General features: G+C 54.5%; 6 protein-coding genes across 6 annotated transcripts; 2 read left to right on the forward strand and 4 right to left on the reverse strand.

The window, feature by feature from the left end:
• Positions 1 to 2,095: 2,095 nt before the first annotated feature.
• HD553DRAFT_315944 (uncharacterized protein) lies at positions 2,096 to 4,512 on the reverse strand. Its single transcript, XM_046180549.1, has 9 exons — positions 4,102 to 4,512; positions 3,998 to 4,020; positions 3,882 to 3,909; positions 3,728 to 3,797; positions 3,529 to 3,647; positions 3,231 to 3,413; positions 2,894 to 3,157; positions 2,450 to 2,810; positions 2,096 to 2,363 (listed from the first exon to the last, which is right to left on the reverse strand). Exons 1-9 carry the CDS (start codon positions 4,395 to 4,397, stop codon positions 2,286 to 2,288), a joined length of 1,422 nt encoding a protein of 473 aa, XP_046034485.1. The 5' UTR covers positions 4,398 to 4,512; the 3' UTR covers positions 2,096 to 2,285.
• Positions 4,513 to 4,547: 35 nt separating this feature from the next.
• HD553DRAFT_315947 (uncharacterized protein) lies at positions 4,548 to 7,637 on the reverse strand. The gene is made up of 7 exons (XM_046180550.1): positions 6,126 to 7,637; positions 5,990 to 6,048; positions 5,871 to 5,902; positions 5,651 to 5,790; positions 5,369 to 5,554; positions 5,087 to 5,286; positions 4,548 to 5,001 (listed from the first exon to the last, which is right to left on the reverse strand). Exons 1-7 carry the CDS (start codon positions 7,535 to 7,537, stop codon positions 4,694 to 4,696), a joined length of 2,337 nt encoding a protein of 778 aa, XP_046034486.1. The 5' UTR covers positions 7,538 to 7,637; the 3' UTR covers positions 4,548 to 4,693.
• Positions 7,638 to 10,299: 2,662 nt separating this feature from the next.
• Positions 10,300 to 11,380, forward strand: HD553DRAFT_275265 (TLD-domain-containing protein; the record flags this gene model as incomplete). Its single annotated transcript, XM_046177894.1, has 5 exons — positions 10,300 to 10,593; positions 10,665 to 10,719; positions 10,787 to 10,970; positions 11,036 to 11,152; positions 11,218 to 11,380. The coding sequence occupies 5 exons, from the start codon at positions 10,300 to 10,302 to the stop codon at positions 11,378 to 11,380; spliced, it is 813 nt and encodes a 270-aa protein (XP_046034487.1).
• A 74-nt stretch (positions 11,381 to 11,454) lies between these two features.
• Positions 11,455 to 14,043, reverse strand: HD553DRAFT_315952 (uncharacterized protein). Its single transcript, XM_046180551.1, has 8 exons — positions 13,626 to 14,043; positions 13,479 to 13,562; positions 13,229 to 13,356; positions 12,962 to 13,100; positions 12,468 to 12,887; positions 11,948 to 12,395; positions 11,821 to 11,878; positions 11,455 to 11,762 (listed from the first exon to the last, which is right to left on the reverse strand). Exons 1-8 carry the CDS (start codon positions 13,940 to 13,942, stop codon positions 11,494 to 11,496), a joined length of 1,863 nt encoding a protein of 620 aa, XP_046034488.1. The 5' UTR covers positions 13,943 to 14,043; the 3' UTR covers positions 11,455 to 11,493.
• A 129-nt stretch (positions 14,044 to 14,172) lies between these two features.
• On the forward strand, positions 14,173 to 15,427 carry HD553DRAFT_87039 (uncharacterized protein). Its single transcript, XM_046184559.1, has 3 exons — positions 14,173 to 14,254; positions 14,319 to 14,358; positions 14,446 to 15,427. Exons 1-3 carry the CDS (start codon positions 14,242 to 14,244, stop codon positions 15,284 to 15,286), a joined length of 894 nt encoding a protein of 297 aa, XP_046034489.1. The 5' UTR covers positions 14,173 to 14,241; the 3' UTR covers positions 15,287 to 15,427.
• Positions 15,428 to 15,477: 50 nt separating this feature from the next.
• Positions 15,478 to 17,235, reverse strand: HD553DRAFT_344379 (RNA polymerase I associated factor, A49-like protein; the record flags this gene model as incomplete). Its single annotated transcript, XM_046182979.1, has 7 exons — positions 15,478 to 15,643; positions 15,725 to 15,850; positions 15,931 to 16,089; positions 16,164 to 16,419; positions 16,497 to 16,801; positions 16,874 to 17,054; positions 17,130 to 17,235. The coding sequence occupies 7 exons, from the start codon at positions 17,233 to 17,235 to the stop codon at positions 15,478 to 15,480; spliced, it is 1,299 nt and encodes a 432-aa protein (XP_046034490.1).
• Between the last annotated feature and the right edge of the window lie 149 nt (positions 17,236 to 17,384).

The raw sequence follows: 17,384 nt of genomic DNA on the forward strand, positions 1-17,384 counted from the left end.
GCCGCTCTCCGGGGAGTCTTTCGTCATGGACTCCGGTCGGATGTTGAGCTGTCGGTTCGTGCCCATGATGGGTACACGGAGATGTCCCTCTTGGACATCCAGAACTTGGCCGCTCGATACGATCGACCCGCCATCCCCGCTGAACGACCTCGCCGGGAAACTCCCCGCGCACCCACCTTTCAGCCTGCCGAGATGGCAGCTCCTTTTCCTTTTGCCCCGGGACCTCCCCCGGTTTCTTCTTCTCTTCCTCCTCCTCCTGTGGACCAAGGTGGCCCTATGGATCTTTCGGCCGCCCGGCAACCTAACCCCGCCGTCCCCTGCTTCAAGTGCTACCAGATGGGACACTTCGCGAACCAGTGCCCGAATCCCCGGGCACCTCCCGAATCGGCCCCAGCCTGGATCAAGGCCGCCAAGCAGAGGCATTCCATGCAGGTTGCCGGCGCCACCCTCCAACCTTCCTCCTCCGCTGCGTCAGCCGGGGCTGCGTACGACCTCTCGGCGTACGATGACGTCCCACTGTGGACCCCCAACTAGGCGCACCGGTGTCTCTTTTCTTCTCTTGTTTCATGGCACCCAGGCCGGGTTTATTACATTCATTTTATGGTCCCTCAGTCCGAGGTGTTTTCTTTACGGCTGCTCAGTCCGAGCGTTTCTTCCACGGGGATCGACATCCCCCTCACCCGACTATATGTCGGTATGGCACCCAGTCCGGGATTCTTTTACGGTGGCTCAGTCCGAGTCTTTTATGGTGCCCAGTCCGGGTGTTTCCTACGTCTCTTGGGATCGGGTCGGCTACGTCTTTTACGGGTCGTTCGGGGTTACGATACCTCCCCTCCATCGCGGGGATTCTTTTCTCTTCCCCCTCGGGGTTTTACGGTTGCTCAGCCCGAGCGTTTCCTTTTGGGAGTCACCCCCCTTCGCCTCGACATCTCTTCTTCGAGGGTAGAGCCCAGATGGGCAGGTTCTTATCACACCCCTTCGGGGGTTTCGGTCGTTTTTCATTTCCGGAGTTGGTCATCGGGACGATGACCTAGGGGGGGGGATCCTGTTATAGCCGTCACGTGACGCGTCGCTACTCCCGCGAGAGACCCCCTCGGAGGTCCCCTCGGAGACACCTCTCGACATCCCCACAGGGGTCTACTTTTACATCTCCTATAGGTGCTTATTATAATAGGCTCATTGTATGTATATACTTCATCCGTTATTACACCATCGCCCTTAGACCTAGCCCCGTGTAGACTGTTAGTCCTTCCCCCTAATAGTGATTCTCTCATCTTGCTGGACCATAACATGTTGATGACGTTGGAACTCTGGGATAGGGATGGCACCTTTGTCTCCTGGAAAATATCCAAGCCTGGGCCAGATTCAACTCAGCAACCTGATGCCTTTGCTTGGGCAGTAGAAAGCCACCAGACTAAGAGTCTTGACCCTTTGCTGGAATACACGGGGAAGTAACAGAACATATTATGTGATCTGGGTCGATATATCATCGATGAGACTCTCCATAATGCTAGGTTATATCCTCTAACTCCAACAAACACGGTCTTCAAGCAAGATGCACATGCTGCAAACTTGAGGAAGAGGCTGCCTTCGCGTTACAGTAGCGCTGGAGGCGTAGCCGCGCCCGCATGATAGGCATGACTACTGAAAGATGTCCTACGTGAATAAAAGATACACAAGGGTAGGTAACCTTGTGGCGAGTCGAATCTGGTGTGACAGCCTCAGATTTTATGCACATCGTGTCTCGAATCACGCAAACCTCATAGACGGAGCTTAATCAAAAGTGAAGCGTTTCACGTTGTTGTGGGGGCCCTGTAGGTATCTTGAGCACGCGTTGGCACAGGTCGCAATGAGTGATTGCTGGAGTTGCTTGACAACGACCTCATGCTTTTGAGGCCCAATCAGCCATCAGTCCTTCTCCCACCTTCCGACATACTTGCGGTAGAACGGTAGACAAAACTTCTCGAAAAGCCTTGTGACGGCCGCAATCCCTATGCCTCCAGCTGCAACGATCCCGCCTCCGCTTCCAGCTGCAATCAACGCCATCTGACACGTGGCTGCGTGACCGCAATCGCTTCGATCCATGCCCAAACCGTCAAGGTCGCAAGCTCATCTATATGCTTTCGCCTGAGTTTCTCGCATCTTATGCAAGTCTTAGGGGTTCACAAAGAAAAACACCCTCGATATACGCATACGACCTAGAACATACAAATAGCCCTTGCCCTATGTGACCCTCGTGAATGACAGACCCAAAATCCCAATGTTCCCGGTACAATAAATCACAGCTACCAGTACTGCGTAAAATCGGTATGTTTGCCATCAGCATTTCTCAGCAAAGCGACGTTGCTGCTCAGAGCGGAGAACTAGCGTAGGCATGAGGAACAAACAAGAGAAAGTCCCGCTTGTGAGCTACGTGGACCTCGAACGATACAGACCCGATCTGACTCACGCCGTTGCCCACAAACACGCCCGAACGCCGAGCGATCTCGGTATCGACGGCCTCTACAATCTCTCGATCTTCCCACTTGTAAGCGACATCGGCGCTGGTCAGAACCCTGTCCCAACCATCGGATTCTAGCCACTTTCTCGCCTCGGCGACAAAACCATAATCCCCGTTCGAGAGGATATAGATCGAGCTCAACGTCGGGTGATTATCTCGAAGCCGACGTGCTCGAGCGATGATGTCGAGGATGGGCGGGTCGCACTTTGCTAAGTATAATCCTTGACGAGCGGCCGAGACCATGCCGTTAGGTGGCGGGACGTTTTCGTTTCCAGGCAGTTTGGGCAACTTATTGAACCCCACGAACGGGCTGGTAGGGTTTCGAAAACGGAACAAGATCAGCTCTGACAGTTCCAACACTTCCGATACCGAGCGAGGGGGGGGGGGGCTTACGCGGATCGTTCCCCTAGACTTGCGCAGTACTCCGAGTCCGTGCTTTTTCTCAGATGCAGTGCCAACAGGTTCTTCCAAGGTTTCGCCCTCCTGGGCTTCTTGACCATCTCGATCTCTTCGTCGTACGGTTTCGCCCCAGGTGATAACAGCTCCAAGGAGCGGTTGATTATCCGAAAGACCCGAGGGGAGAACGAAAACTGCTTGACCACCGGGGATGTCGACAAGGAAGGGAACAATGCTTCGGGGAAATGGGATTCGAAGAATCTATCACCGGGTTGTCAGTCCATCAGCCTTTCCTTCTTTTTGATCGCGGCCTTTGCTTCGCTCTTCGACTCACCCTCTATCGAATGGGTTTACCGAGACCTCGACACACCTCCCCAGACTCTCGTCCTCCAATTTTCTCGCCATATTCTTCATCATCTCCACGGCCTGTCCTTCGTCCCCAGCATGCGCCATGTCCACGTGCAGCTCGACACGCTGGATCTCGTGCACCCCACAGACGGTCTGGAAATGTTTGAGCCTGCACGTCGTGCGCAATGTGATGTAAAGGGGAGAGCGTATGTGACAGATCGAAGTGTATCGTATCAGCGTCCAAGACTGATCTGACTCTCTCGAGGACTGTCCCTGACACTCACGGGATGCCTCGTCTTCGATCAAACATGCCCTCGAATCCGCTCGACACGGACCAGATCAACGCCGTCATTGGGATCCTAGACGATTTCAAGGGCCAGTGTGTGGGCGATATAGGGAAGATCTATGGCAAACAAGCCGTTGTTTCCGGGGACCCAGCGTCAGTCCTTGAACATGCGGGTTTCAAGGGTATGGAGAACTCACGGAGTCGTGGACATGATAAGGGTGGTAAGCCAGCGATCTGTTTGACAGAAAAGCAGTGTGCTGTTGTAATCTGATAAAGGGGAAAGTCGGTTGAAAAAAGCCTCCGAGGTCAGATATGATGACAAAAGATCAGAGTGGCTGCTGGGTGACTCACATGAGGCTTTGAAGCTGGTAGTTGAAGCCTGCACATGAGGAGATAAGGAGGGTAGAAGGAGGGTGTCAGTCGGGGTCTTGAGCTAGAATCTCACTGGGAGATTGATGTTGATGTACCTTCTTCCTTGATCGGTGCAAAGCTACGGCGAGAAACAGCAGAAGGTATTGACAAATTGATCTCTCATGCCGATATGGCAGGTGAATGGCCCGAAGATGCTTACTTGACGAATCTTCCCTCCTCCTTACTCTCCATGTTCCCCTCAAACGCCATCTGAGGCAACCACCTCTCCTCGCCCCATTCGGTTGCATAACTCGGAGGCAACGGCGGGCTCAGGGGTACGAGCCAGAGAAAGACCAGGCAGACGAACGGGAGGGCGAGGATGTTCCATCGATTTCTTCGTAGACGGTTCAGAGTGAGTTGAAGCAGGTTTGACAGGTTCGAGGCTGTCCGGCGGGTGGAAGGGAGGATGGACGCCGGGTCGAGCTGAAGGGAGCCTTCCTTGTTGAAGCTGGCCATCGTTCAAGGAGATTCGCGTTCTCGCTGGCTGGGTGGGGGCTAGCAGGGCGGGCTTGGCCGATTAGCTGGATCTGTCCTACTCAGTATGGTCGCTGGTTAGTCTGGATGATTGAGATGTTTGAAGTGTCGGACAACGATGTGACATATAGAGTGGTGACTTTGCAATCAAAACGACAAACGGCTCGGTCGACCTCGGGCACAAGGACGAAGCGGAAGCAAATTCGCAAGCACACACGAAACTCCGATTACGGCAAGTAACCTCATGTCTCGTTACAGAAATCACACAGGCAACATCCCTACCTCCCTCCCCGTCTCAACTCGGCAAACATCCTCGCCATGCCCTCTTCCAGTCCATCTAGATCTCCTACACCCTGGCCATGGCGATGCGGATCGTGAGGATGATGGCGGTCGCGAGGCTGGTTGTGCCGCGTGAACGTGTCTACCAAGTCGACCATGTCCGATACCCAACCCCTCGGTCCGTCCAGGAACGATCTCCTCCCCATTCCTAGTCCCGGAACTGAACTTGAGCCCATGATCGAACCTGACAGACCGGGTAAGGAGAAGGTGCGGTGAGCTCGGGGCGGGTATGCAGGTCGCGACGTATCTGCATGGAGACAAGCAAGCGCGTAGACCGCCAGTCATCGAGCATTAGCTATTTGTATACATCACTTGACCAGAGCCGAACTCACACCCAAAGGCGTCCATGAAAGGATTGACTCCCGGTTCAGGGAACCTCGGACGTTCGAAATCCCCTACCGAGAAATTCCTCGTCCAGCCCATGGTCGATGTCGCTGTCGAAGGAGACGTCTGCATCTGCATCTGGCCGTTGGCGTGCGGGCTATACGCTTCTTGCAAAAAGTGCGTGTAGAATGGGTTGTCGTTTAAGGACCTAACACGATCCCAAGGGATTCCCATAGGTTAATACCGGTTGATGAGTTATACGAAGGTCGCTGGCGAAATGGCGAACTCACTCGACCTCCCTTAACCGGTACTCTTCCTCTCCATCCAGCCATCCACCTAGCCCAATTGTAGATGCGTTTGCGGTGGCAGCCGTGTCGAGAACGCCATCTCCCGTAGATTCCGACGCCTGCGCCTGGGTCTGTTGTCGCTGCGCCTCTTCCTCCTCCTTGATGACGACCTTTAACGCCTCCCACGCTCTAAAACGCAAGGCCGAGTAGTTAAATGCGACAATCAGTATGAGCACGGGTGCGATTCGAACTGTCCCGACCTTATGATGCACTCTCTAGACTTACTCCCGTCGATCTTTCCAACCTTGCAATCCTTCCCAATCCTCGCCCTGCGCGCGGACGTACAGTTCGATCATCCGATCCATCGGTAAGAGCGGGACCATAGGTGGTTTCGCCGTCGAGGTGCGGCAGATGGGACAAGTATCCTGCAGATGGGTCGAGAGTGGTTCAGTCAGTTCGGAGTTGTCTCACTCGGAAGGAGGAACGTGGTGAAACGCGGACATACGTGGTCCGTAAGCCACTCTTGAACGCATCCACCTGTTCACAACGGTATCCCAACCAATCTGAGCTGATGTCCGCTTGTGAAAGTGTTTCAGAAAGCAATGATCATTGTAAACAACTTACCGCACATCGTGTGACCACAGGTCGTCAGAGCGTGAACGGCGACCATGATTGACATACAGCTGCAGTGATCGGAGGGGGGCTCGCACATCAGTATCAAAGATAGTTGGCAAGCGGGTATAGGACATATCCGACTTACATTGGGCAAGTAATCTCGTCCTCCATCTCTTCCAACCTCGCCGTGTCCACCGGGATCGCTGCAGGTGCCGCTTCTTCGACTACGGCTGGTGCGCTCGCAGTGCGGACAAGTGGTGCCGCGTCAGGGGTATGCGCAAGGACTTGATCGACGACAGACGCGTTGATGTGAGATTCCGGCGCTATTTCCGCAGCCGGGACAGGCAGCGTCGATGGTAACGTCGGGGCCAGCGCTCGAGCTTGTGTCTGAGCGGGATAGGACAAGAGTCGAAGATCTTGACCAGGTTTAGGTTTCGTCGGGATCGGTGGCGGACGATCGTCCTTGCTCTCACTGGCCGTCTCGGGACCTTCAGCGGACCTTGAAGTGGCTTGCCCACCTGTCTCCATGGGCGCGCTCGGATTTGTGACCGCCAAAGAGCGTTCGAGTGAGACTTTTCCAGGGTCACTCTTCCGGCCCTTGCTATTGTCCCGCTCAGGAGCAATTTCCTGTTCATTCCTCTCCCTGCCCAACCTCAGATCGAGACCTGCGCCCTCCTGCTCAGCTGAAAGATATCTCGCTCGCCGCTCTTCCTCCCGTTCTTCTTCGATACGTGCCGACCCCGACCGTAGGTTACGCTCCTGCATCGCAGACAGACCAATCTCGCGTCCATCCCGTATCCGCTCATATCCGTGACCTCGCCGTTCACCAGCTGCATACATCGGCTCCCGGTCTCTCTCCACCCGGAAAGCGGACGAACGAACAGAAGAAGTTGCGGAGAAGGCGGGGCTAGTGGGACTGGTCGGCGAGAAGACAGGACCCGACACGCTCCTCCGAGTTCGAGGTAGGCCTTGTACGCTCGGAGCGTAGTAAGAAAAGGTTGAAGAGGGTGGGGCAGGTGGATACCGCAATCTGGGCCGTGGGGTAGGATTTGGGATCGTCTCTTCCAGTTCTGGAGCTTGATCGTAGATTCGATGCAGGCCATGCTCCTGACTCGCATACGGTTGTGGTCCTGGTCGTGAACGCGATTGAGGGACTGGAGAACCATACCTGTCATCTACCCTCAACCCGGCAGCTTCTTCCTCAAGATCGAATGTCTCTCGCTTCGAGCTAGGTTCGCGTCGGGATTTAGTCCTAGGCCTGTCTCCTCGCTCCCGATGTCTATCTCGACCCGTCTTCTCCTGACCCGTACCCGTATCCGGCTGATACTTGTACGATCCCTCGACCAGATCTTCAACCAAGGGCGCAAAGGTCACACTCGTCTTCCTCGATCCCGGTGCCCGATTCTGGATCGAGTTCGGGATTGGTCCTGACGCTTGTCTCGCTCGAGTGTGACCTCGAGGTTGATGTCGAGATTGCGATTGCGCTTCTGAGGTGCCGGAGATCTCGGTAGGTGGCTCGTGCGGGACTGTCGGGACTGTGTCCGTTTGCTTGTCCATGGTGTTCGATCGGGATCGATGCCGAGATCGGGTGGCGTAGGCAGGGTCACCCTGCGTCTCGAGGTCGAGTGGTTCGACCTCTGCACCCCGCTCAGGGTAAGACGTCCGTGACCTGAATCTGCCCTCCGCTTGACCTCGACTCCCCATCTCAGCCTGTAAGATGTGGGGAGGATAAGGGTCGACCCGTTCTTCCTCTTTGGTCCGCCTTGTCCTTGCCCTACGATCCTCGTGATCCAGCTGATCGTATCTGCCGACAAGAGCGCGACCTCCATCACGACCATTCTCAAGCCTCGATCTCTCCCTCCTCTTGTCCTTTTTACGCTCGTGATCACCTAACGCTCCTCCATCCTGAGGACTGTAGGGTCTCATCCTAGAAGAAGAACCTGATGCCTTGGTGGAGACGATAAGGTAGCCGTACTTGTCAAACTCTTGAACGGGTTGTCGAGGCATGGCTGCAAGATGGTCGTTCTAGCGGTATGGGAGGGCCTCACGGGTTCGGTAGAACAGCGTGATTATAGACCGGGGTGACTATGGACTCCGAACAGGTTGAGATGACGATGTTTGGAAGAGGCAAAAGCAGGGAAGATGGATCCCTTTATACCATATCGCCTTCCGGAGTGTCACCAAAGGACCTAGACCTGGTCGAGTATTTCCGCTTTTGTCCAATACACTTGATTCGGATGATCATCCCGGGCAGCGAGCAGGTGGATCTGTACGTCGAGCCGATGATCGATCGCAAGTCATCTGATTTTGTGGACAGACAGCTGCTGATTGTTGGTTCATACTCCTCGATATATGTTTCGACATGACCGGTATGACCATGCGGCATGCTGGTAGATCGATATTTGGCGGGAGTGTTTCAAGTTTCTCTTTCATGATCTTTTTGTCGACGGCGATGACGATGATGCTATCGATATTTGACCGGGATTTCAGGATCAAGGCTCCTCTTACTCCTCCAGCTCGTCTAGATTGAATCTACTGAGTGTTTCTTGCATTCTCCTAGGTTGCAAGTGTGAATGAGAAGAGATGTATCACCACCATCATCATCCAGGTTGTCACCACCCCAAGCGCTACCCCGCCGGTGGTCGTTTCGTCATCCTACAAGTTGATATGGGCCAACCGTACATAGCTAATCGACCTCTTTTATATTCCACAACGATATCTAACACCACCACAAACTAGATGCTACTCGATCACCGAGGAGGACGACCAGGATGAACATGTCCACCCCACCCCTCTTGCCCCCACCGCCCCGGTCGTCAAACCCGTCTTCCCGCTCCAACACACCTCGTCCGCCGGATCGAGATCTCTTGTCCTCTTCTCCATCTCGACTCGCCGAACCTCTCTTTCCTATAAGCAGTAGCAGTAATCGAGGCACAAATTCGAGCTCTCAGCAAGATCAGGGTGACACTTCGTTTGGCTCGTTTACCGATGCTACATTCACGGGTCATGCCGGTCATCTGCCACCTCATCATGGTCAGATCCCTTTCAACAGCAGGAAAGCTTCACACGACCCATTGAACGATGGACGTCGGCAGATCCAGGACGAACACGATCTACTCGGATCGTTCGGGGATGAAGCTGAACCCGGATCCTTGACAAAGTCGGGAGCTGGATCGGGGGCAGAGCAGGGAATGGGCATGGGGTTGAGCTTGTTATCGGGGTCCAAGTTGATCCCTACAGCCCACCCTCAAGAGCCCTTCACCTCTAACAACGTACCGCTGGGTCAACAAGATCTCCTAGGCGAGATCGACGCTTTCCTAGAAGCCGAGAGACCCTCTCCGTCGGCCTCGAGCTCGAATGCAGCTCATCCGTCGTTATCGACCTCCCCTCTCCGTTCTACGAATACCACCAATCCTACTTCCCATCCTCATGCTCCACCACGCAGGCTCTCTCACTTCCCTTCACACTCCGGCCCGTCCTCTCCGCCCGCAATAAGCCCCATCTCGAGCTATTCGTTCCGGGGCAAGTCGCCAACAGGGGACACGGCCGAGACAGAAGGGTTGGACGATTTTGGAGCTTGGGCCTCAGCTTCGGGGTCAGCTTCTGGCTCTGGAGCGGGTCCCTCGGCTGGTTCGATCTCGTCACGGAACGACACCCCGGATGCGTTCAGGGAGACGGTAGATCGGATGCGTCGGCTTTCTTTCGATCGGGAAGGCAAGTCGTCGTCCCCCGAGGCCTCGAGAGAAACGAGGTCTACATCGGGTGCGGGCGCTCAGACGGTCAACCTGGGGAGGAAGCCGAGCTGGTTAGGAAAGACTACCGGGATGGTAGGGTCTTTTCCTGTCAAGAGACAGGTATCGGCTGGGTCTAACGGGCACGGGGAGAAGACGACCAGTAAGGCGCCAGGGTTCGAAGATGAGGGCGGTGCGGATCTCGGGTTCACGGACGAGCCTGGAGTATATAGTGACAAGACGCAACCCGTACCATCACGGAACCAGCCTTCGGATCAACTTCCAGAGGGGAATGCTGTATCGTCTTCGACCTTGTTGGCAGAGGGGACGAGGCGGATGACGGGTCTCGTTCATGCGTTGGGAACGTTGGCGACCAAGACGGCATCGACGAAACCCAAATCGAAATGGAGAACAGTTATGGGTCCCTCAACATTCACACCTCCAACACAAGGTCGGTTGGATCCGTATTTTTCATCAAATCACGCTGGCGGGTCCTCGTCAGGCTCGATGGGAACTGATGAGCACGCTGGGACATGGGGAAGGTCGTCGAGCGGGTACATGGACGATTCCATGGGTGTCGGGCAGGAAATGGACCGTCCGACTCCGACGGCCCAGCCGATCGAGATTACCCATCATACTCCTTTCAACCTGAATTCGAGCGCGAATCAGCACTCGGTCTACATCCCGGGCACGAATACGATCATCCAGCCGACGGGGTCGTACATGCCTGCACCCCCATCAGGCGCTCCTGGGTTCAGGAACGAACAGGTAGGGGTTTGGCAAGGCGATAAGAGTCAGCGGAGGGATGATTGGGGAGGGACCAAGTTGGTCGGACGGCGAGAAGGGACGTTTCAGGTCTTGGACGATCATGCGGCCGATGCGGTGCGTAACAAGGCTTTCTCTCTTAGCAGGCTATCCATTCAGGCTGACTCATGGACAACTTGTGGATATAGCTGAGACCAAACTTGCCTGCGAGACAACGACTATCGAATACCTGGACATTACTGTGTGAGTCTTGGCTTCACCCATTCTTGAATCTAACGTCCTCAACTAACTTCTCGGGGCGACTCCACAGTCTCGCTGGACCAGCACGGCGGGTCCCTGTCCACTTTTTATAGGCTCATCGAGGCTTACTCGAAGAAACATCCTCATGCTGGGAATCTATTGATCGTCAAAGACGAAAACGATAGACGGTTCGGTGTCTATATGAACGAGTGGATAAAAAGGGTCGAAGGGACGTATACTGGAAGTGGCGAGTCGTAAGTACCGCGAGTCTACTGGTCAGGAGAATGTTAGCTGATAGCCATTGCATACATGCTCGTAGATGGCTTTACAAGATTGCCGGGAACGACCTGGATGCTCGCGCCAAGGTGTTCAAGTGGACCGGACGGAATACCTATTTTGCGTTGTGTGAATCGGACTTCATCTCGTTCGGGGGAGGGTGAGTCTCGAGTGGCAAAGACCTGCCGATTTGACGCGCTGACCGTCTCGTCCATTGATTCATAGCGACGGCAAGTACGGTCTATGGGTGGACAAGGTGTTTCAAAACGGCTCTTCGGCGACATCGCCAGCCTATGCGAACGAGGTGCTCTGCGCTCAAGAAGGTAGCACGCTGGAAAAGGCACGGTTCGACTGCATGGGCCTCGAGGTATGGGCCACGTCGGGATGATACCGCGACTGAACCTAGATTTTACCCATACACCTGCACACATCTACTTGTATACTGCCGTAGATAACAGGACATCACTATACAATCCTTATACCCGCGCTCCCGCAATCCATTCAAGCCATCTCCGTATCCTCGTTCGCTACCACCGGTGCCTCGCCAACCACCTCTGGTGTCGATTTTTGCACGAGGTTCTTGATGTCGACACCCTTCGCCTTGAGCCTACCCAACGCTCGCTTTCGGTTGTTCCCGCTCTTGTCCTGTATGACCGGGTTGCTCAGGTCGATCTCGGCTGCAGCTTCTTCCTCGTCCTCCTCGGTTTGCCATTTGGGGAAGAACGTCAGGTTGTTATAGGCTGGAATAGCAAGGACCTGGTCCACCGGGGCTGTTGATACGTGACATGATTAGCTCGACCAGATCAAGCTTGTAGAGACGAGACTTACCCGTCGGCACGGTAAACTGTTTCAGATAGTCCGTATAGCTCGAAGTCACGTCCTCTAGCTAAATGACGAAAACCACATCGGTTTAGTCCTCTAGACCAAACGCGTTGACCGACTAGGGCCGACTCACATTGCCATCATCCCGCACCCGTACGACTCGGAATGGCGACCCACTCATCTCCTTGATCTGCGTCTTGGTAAACCCAGCCAAGTCCCGTACATCCTCTGCAGCATCGGCATTCAACGCGGCCTCTTCCTCGTCCATGACGACGTCCTCCGCTGCAGCCTCCTTGGCTTTCCCCTTACCGCCCTTGCCGCCCTTACCTCCCTTCTTCTTGTGTTTCGTCCAAGCCGAGCTGTCCAAGTTGGGAAAGAAGCTCTTCCCTCCGTCCTGCCGGTACTCCCAAGCCGGATCCGTACTGAGCAAGATGGTCTGCGCTTCCGAGTCTGGCGAGCTTGTTGAGGGAAGTTGGCAAAAGTCGAGGATGGGAACGGGGAGTTGTAGCGAGTGGACGGCCGAGAGGACGCTTGTGGGTGCGACGACGTTGGCGATCGGGATCGAATGTATCGATGAACATCTGGCAGAGACGCAAGGATTAGTATCGAAATGATTGGAGATCAACGCGGCCAGAAGCTTGTGCTCGACTCACCCTTCCGAGAAAAAGATGACGCTCTCGCCGACGACCTGCATCTTGCCTACACAGATCCCATCCCCCTCTGGCAAGATGTACCCCCTAATCGGCGTCTTCCATTCCTCTTCCGTCAGACTTCGCGTCTTGACCCCCTTGCCTTCCAAAGCATCCTCCACCTTTTTCTTCATCGCCTCCACCTCGTCCCCTTTACCCTCGGCGACGAGCCTAGCGTCCTCCTGGGCGATGGCCTGACGGACGCGTTTCCCACCTCTACGCATGGCCGTTCGAACGGTCCGGAAGGGAGAGAGTGTGGGGAGGATGGGTATTTGACGGAGGAGATGACCGGTCTGCCAGTTGTGAACTTGAATGTGGGGATCTCCACCGCCTGATAGGAGGAGTTCCGGGTGCGAGGGAGGGATACAGAGGGAGGAGACGAATCTGGAGAATCAAAATCCCAGCGGGTCTGAGCAAGCTTTTTGCGGCAGACAATGCACGACCGACACAAGACTGACTGTTTATGCCCAAACAAGAACCTGACGAGCACGTAACCCTCGGGGTACCGGCTGACCCTGATATGCTCGTCCCGGTCCGCAGTAATGATATGGTTCCCATCGAGCGTGATCAGGTGGGCCGTGTTGGTCGATACGTGGCCTGCGGATGCCAGCACCGCGCAAATAGACGGAACAGACATGAGAAGACGAAACGGAAAAAGATATATTGAATGAGCAATCAGCATTCAAGACCAAGATACGATACTAAAGAGACAAGTGCGGACTCACCGAGTACCAACTTGGCATCCGGATTCAGAGAAGGATCACCGGCGAGCGCAACCGGATCAGGTCTGAGGTTGGGTGATATTTTGGGGACCCCGTTGGGCGAGGGGGAAGTGTCGTCTACGAATGGGTAGCTATGTGATTTTTTACGCGGGGTGGGGGAGGGCAGGATTTCATTCGGTTTGTGCACGATGTTATAGATTGGTTTTAGGATGAAGACAGGAGATCAGGACAGAAAAGGGCGGAGGAGACTCACGCAAAGACGTCCCCATTCTTGTCAGAGACGATCACCGTACCGTCCTCTTCTACCGAGATGGCACTGGCCTTCTTGATCAAGGTCCTACACATCATACATCAAGATCAGCAACAGATCCCTTCCAGCTCGGGAACACCCGCGGCTAACCTCTCGTAGAACACCTTGCCCGTCTCTGCCTGGATCAACCTGACGATCTTGTCCTCGGTAATGACCGCGACGACGGGTTCGACCGATTGTTCACCCCCCAACGGCTTCCCGTACGGCGCATATCCCGTAGCTACTAGTTTTACGAGCTTGCTCTTGAGGTCCTTCTCCACTTGCGGGCCCGTCATAGCCGGGGATACGTATAGCGGCTTGCCGGAGACCGCATCATGAGAGACGGTCTGAGTGGAGGATATGAACGAGATGATGTCTTCCGATGAAGACAGCCGGACGATCGGGGCTGGAATCGAGACCGGTGCCATGATGGACAGATTTTGCAGCCTTGGTAGTACGCTAGGTCCGAGCTTCGATGGCGTGTTGTCCAGAGAGTTGAACCGGCGTCGACTATGGTCGTCGAAACTCAAAATTCCACAAGTTTGAACTTCAAAACGCTCGCTCACTTTCACGATTCAAAAAGGTGGAAATAAGAAATAAAAGTTGGGAAAGGAAGCGACTTCAACAACTTTGAGTAACTCGTTTCAACCTTGCACATCTTCCTTTCCCTTCTGATCCTGACAGCATACAACCACAACCACAATCAGACCCATTCACAGCCCGTACGATGCCTCACAAACGCAAGTCGTTCCCGTCATCTGTTCTTGCGCTCCGCGACTGACCGCATCACCTCCTCATTCGCAGGTGCTAAACGATCCATCCGAGAGGAAGAGAAGAAAAAGATGCAAGTCCCCTCTTTGCCATAGATCAATACGCTCGCAGACCGATTGACCATTCCTCCATTTTACTGTATCTGTTCGCTCGTCAATAGTGGCTTCAACAATGTACCCAAGACGACCAACGTCGGCGGATACGTCGAAGACACTCCGAAAGGAGCTTCCCGGATCTTGAACTCGTTACAAACCCAGGCGGCTTATCGGGAACGTAAAAACGGCGGTGGAAGTGGGGAGGCTGGGCCTTCTTCTGGCCGGAAAAGTGGCAGTGGTACCGGCACATCCACCACGACGAGTAAATCGAAAACAAAAGCCAAACCGACCGGACTGCCCAAGATCCTCCCCGGCGAATCCCTCGGAGACTTTAACCGTCGGATAGAAGATCATCTCCGTCCAGAAGTATCCCAAGCGATCAAGAACGCTGCTGCGGTCAAGGCCGCTCAGGAGAAAGCGGTCTGGCAGGAAAAGAAGGCGAACAGGGAGGCAGCCAAGGAGGCTAGGAGGCGGAAAGAGAGGGGGGAGACGGGCCCGGTGGAAAAGAGTGGGAGTGGGAACGGGGAAGGCAATGGGGTGGCAGGAAAGGGAAAGAGAAAAGCGACGATCTTGGACGATACCGACAACGAGGAGGAGGATGATGTCAACCCGGCTGGCGGCAGATCATCGTCTTCGACCAAGAAACCCAAAATGACGGAATTCGCTACCCTCTCCCAACGACGCTCTGTCAACGACGTCGTCCAAGCTCCGCCGCAACTTCCCGGCCTGAAACGTTCCGGTTTGAAGAAACCCGCTACGAGCGCTTTCTCGGCGACGGGCAGGACGCCGTTGAATCCAGGGCAAAAGAGGCTGATGGAAGAGGAGCGGGAGAGGGTCATCAAGAGGTATAGGGAGATGAAGGAGGAAAAGCTGGCTCAGAGACAGGGTCAGAGTGAGCGGAGTTGAATCCATGGACGTATGGTCATCCTTGAGCGAATTGGGGATCGAGTTGTATCTGTATAATGCACGAGGATAGCCTCTATGGTCGTCCTGTAGGTATTGAACCGCGATCATGCTCGGTTATATACAACGTGAAGACGAACAACACCGCCCGCACGCCGCCGTTGACAACAGCGAGAACGGCCCGAGCTCCACGCTTATCGCTTGGCAGGGCCTCCCTTCTTGGCCTTGGGGAACACGGGTGGTGCTTGCAAGATGGCCGTCGACGCCTTGGCCTCTTGACCGTTCATGCCCAACCTCTCCCTATCAGCGGCCGTAGGCCTGTCCACCGTACACCCGATGCTCTTGAAGATCTCCTTGATCCTACAAATTCATGCAAAAGGTATCGAGTCAAGGTGATCAATTCTTGTTTTGCGGCCGCCGTATAAGCAACTCGGGACTCACTTGTTGGTCGGCAGTTTCAGGTCGGCAGCAATGGGCTCAACGTCGCAGGCGTAATTTTCACATCGTAACCGCAAAGCGAATTGGTAAGCCATCAGCTTGTTTTCCATAGCGGCAGTGATCGTTGGGCTATAGTCAACAAGGAAGAGACGATTCGTCAGCACAGTATCGTCGAGCCAAACCGTCCCATAGGTCATGTGGCGACTCACGTCGAGCTGCCTTTGGCAGTCTCGGTGAACCGCTTGACGAGCCCGTCGATGATGACCTTGGGCATACCGTTCATCTTTTCCACCAGGTCGTCCGATCGTCCCAAAGCCTTTTTCATCTTTTGGAATTGTCGGATACAAGAGATGTAGTATAACACGCGTCTAATAGATCCGCGTTTAAGCTCGATCAGCTATTGATTATAGGCAGACCAAAATAATCGCACGAGAAGACTCACACTGTCGATTTTTTCGCTCCAAAAGGCATGTTCAATGCCAACCTCAACTTTTGCTCGATCCATCGACTGTGAGGGAAGGGTAACATCTGCATCCTCTCCCTGTCGTCTGAAGCCTTGATGATCGGATCCGGGTCGATGCTGGCGTATTCTTCTGTTGGGATGAGCTTGTCCAAGGGGTACACTTGCTCTGGGTCGGTCGTATCCATGTTTGCCGGAGGATGTCGTCCTACAGAGTTGGCTAGTTGTTCTAGAGCTTCTGCTCGGGGTGCATCGTATTCAGCACGAGCACGGGTAGCCATTAGATGGACTCGGATCCATAGCTTGTGTACTCACCTGCAGTAGGGATGTTCTGTGCTGCAACCTCGATACTCGACAACAGATGATCCTTGACCCCGGCCTGAGCCTCAGCGTCCACCTTGTTCCGCTCGACAGCCTTGATCCTGCTCTTGGCCTTTCTCGTTCCGAACGTCTCTCCGAGCTGGTCTCGCTTCAACATGCGCTGCTCCATAGGGTTCGAAAGGTTGGTCGTCTGACCCATACTCTTGAGTCGTTTCACTCGCTGAGCGAGGATGTAGGTCGGGGTGGAAGGGTGGACCACAAGGGAGTTTGTAGCAGGGTCATATAGGGCTGGCACATATCTGGACCGAGAAGAAGCTCAGTGTTGGACTCAAGCTCGAGCTAAAAGCTTGCCAACAATGAAGCCCACTCACTGGCAAGTGTAGTTCTCCTCGGGAATACCTAAATCCTTGTTCACACTGTAGAACTCCATGTCGCCCGTCTCTCCCGCGATCAAGGTCTCTTGTCGAGCAAAATCCAGCTCCTCCGTATCGTTCTCGCGTCGGTACACCTTGAAGGGCGTCTTTTTCGATGGCCTATTGGCGGGAAAGTTGACTTCAGGCGGCATGGGGTATCAGTATTACCGATCACAAGCCTCGTCCGATTGAGGGCTTATGCTTGAGGACTCACCCCATGCAGGACCAACAGAAGTGGAGGCTTCGAGAATCGTGATTGATGTCCCGGATCCCGATGCCTCGGGCGCCTTTCTTTTCGTTCCACTGGGCGTCGATGACATTGTATTGGACAGAAGCTGTACGGGGAAGAGCTCTAGAAATTTTCTGTGACTCGATTCGACCTGCAATACGAGGGCGATCACATCGTCGACTTTGAGCATATGATGATGCAAGTTCACTGCTCCCGGGTCACCTTCTCGTCGCGCTTGTC

Source organism: Filobasidium floriforme, assembly GCF_021052385.1.
Source record: "Filobasidium floriforme strain CBS 6241 chromosome Unknown HD553scaffold_19, whole genome shotgun sequence".
NCBI lineage: Eukaryota > Fungi > Basidiomycota > Tremellomycetes > Filobasidiales > Filobasidiaceae > Filobasidium > Filobasidium floriforme.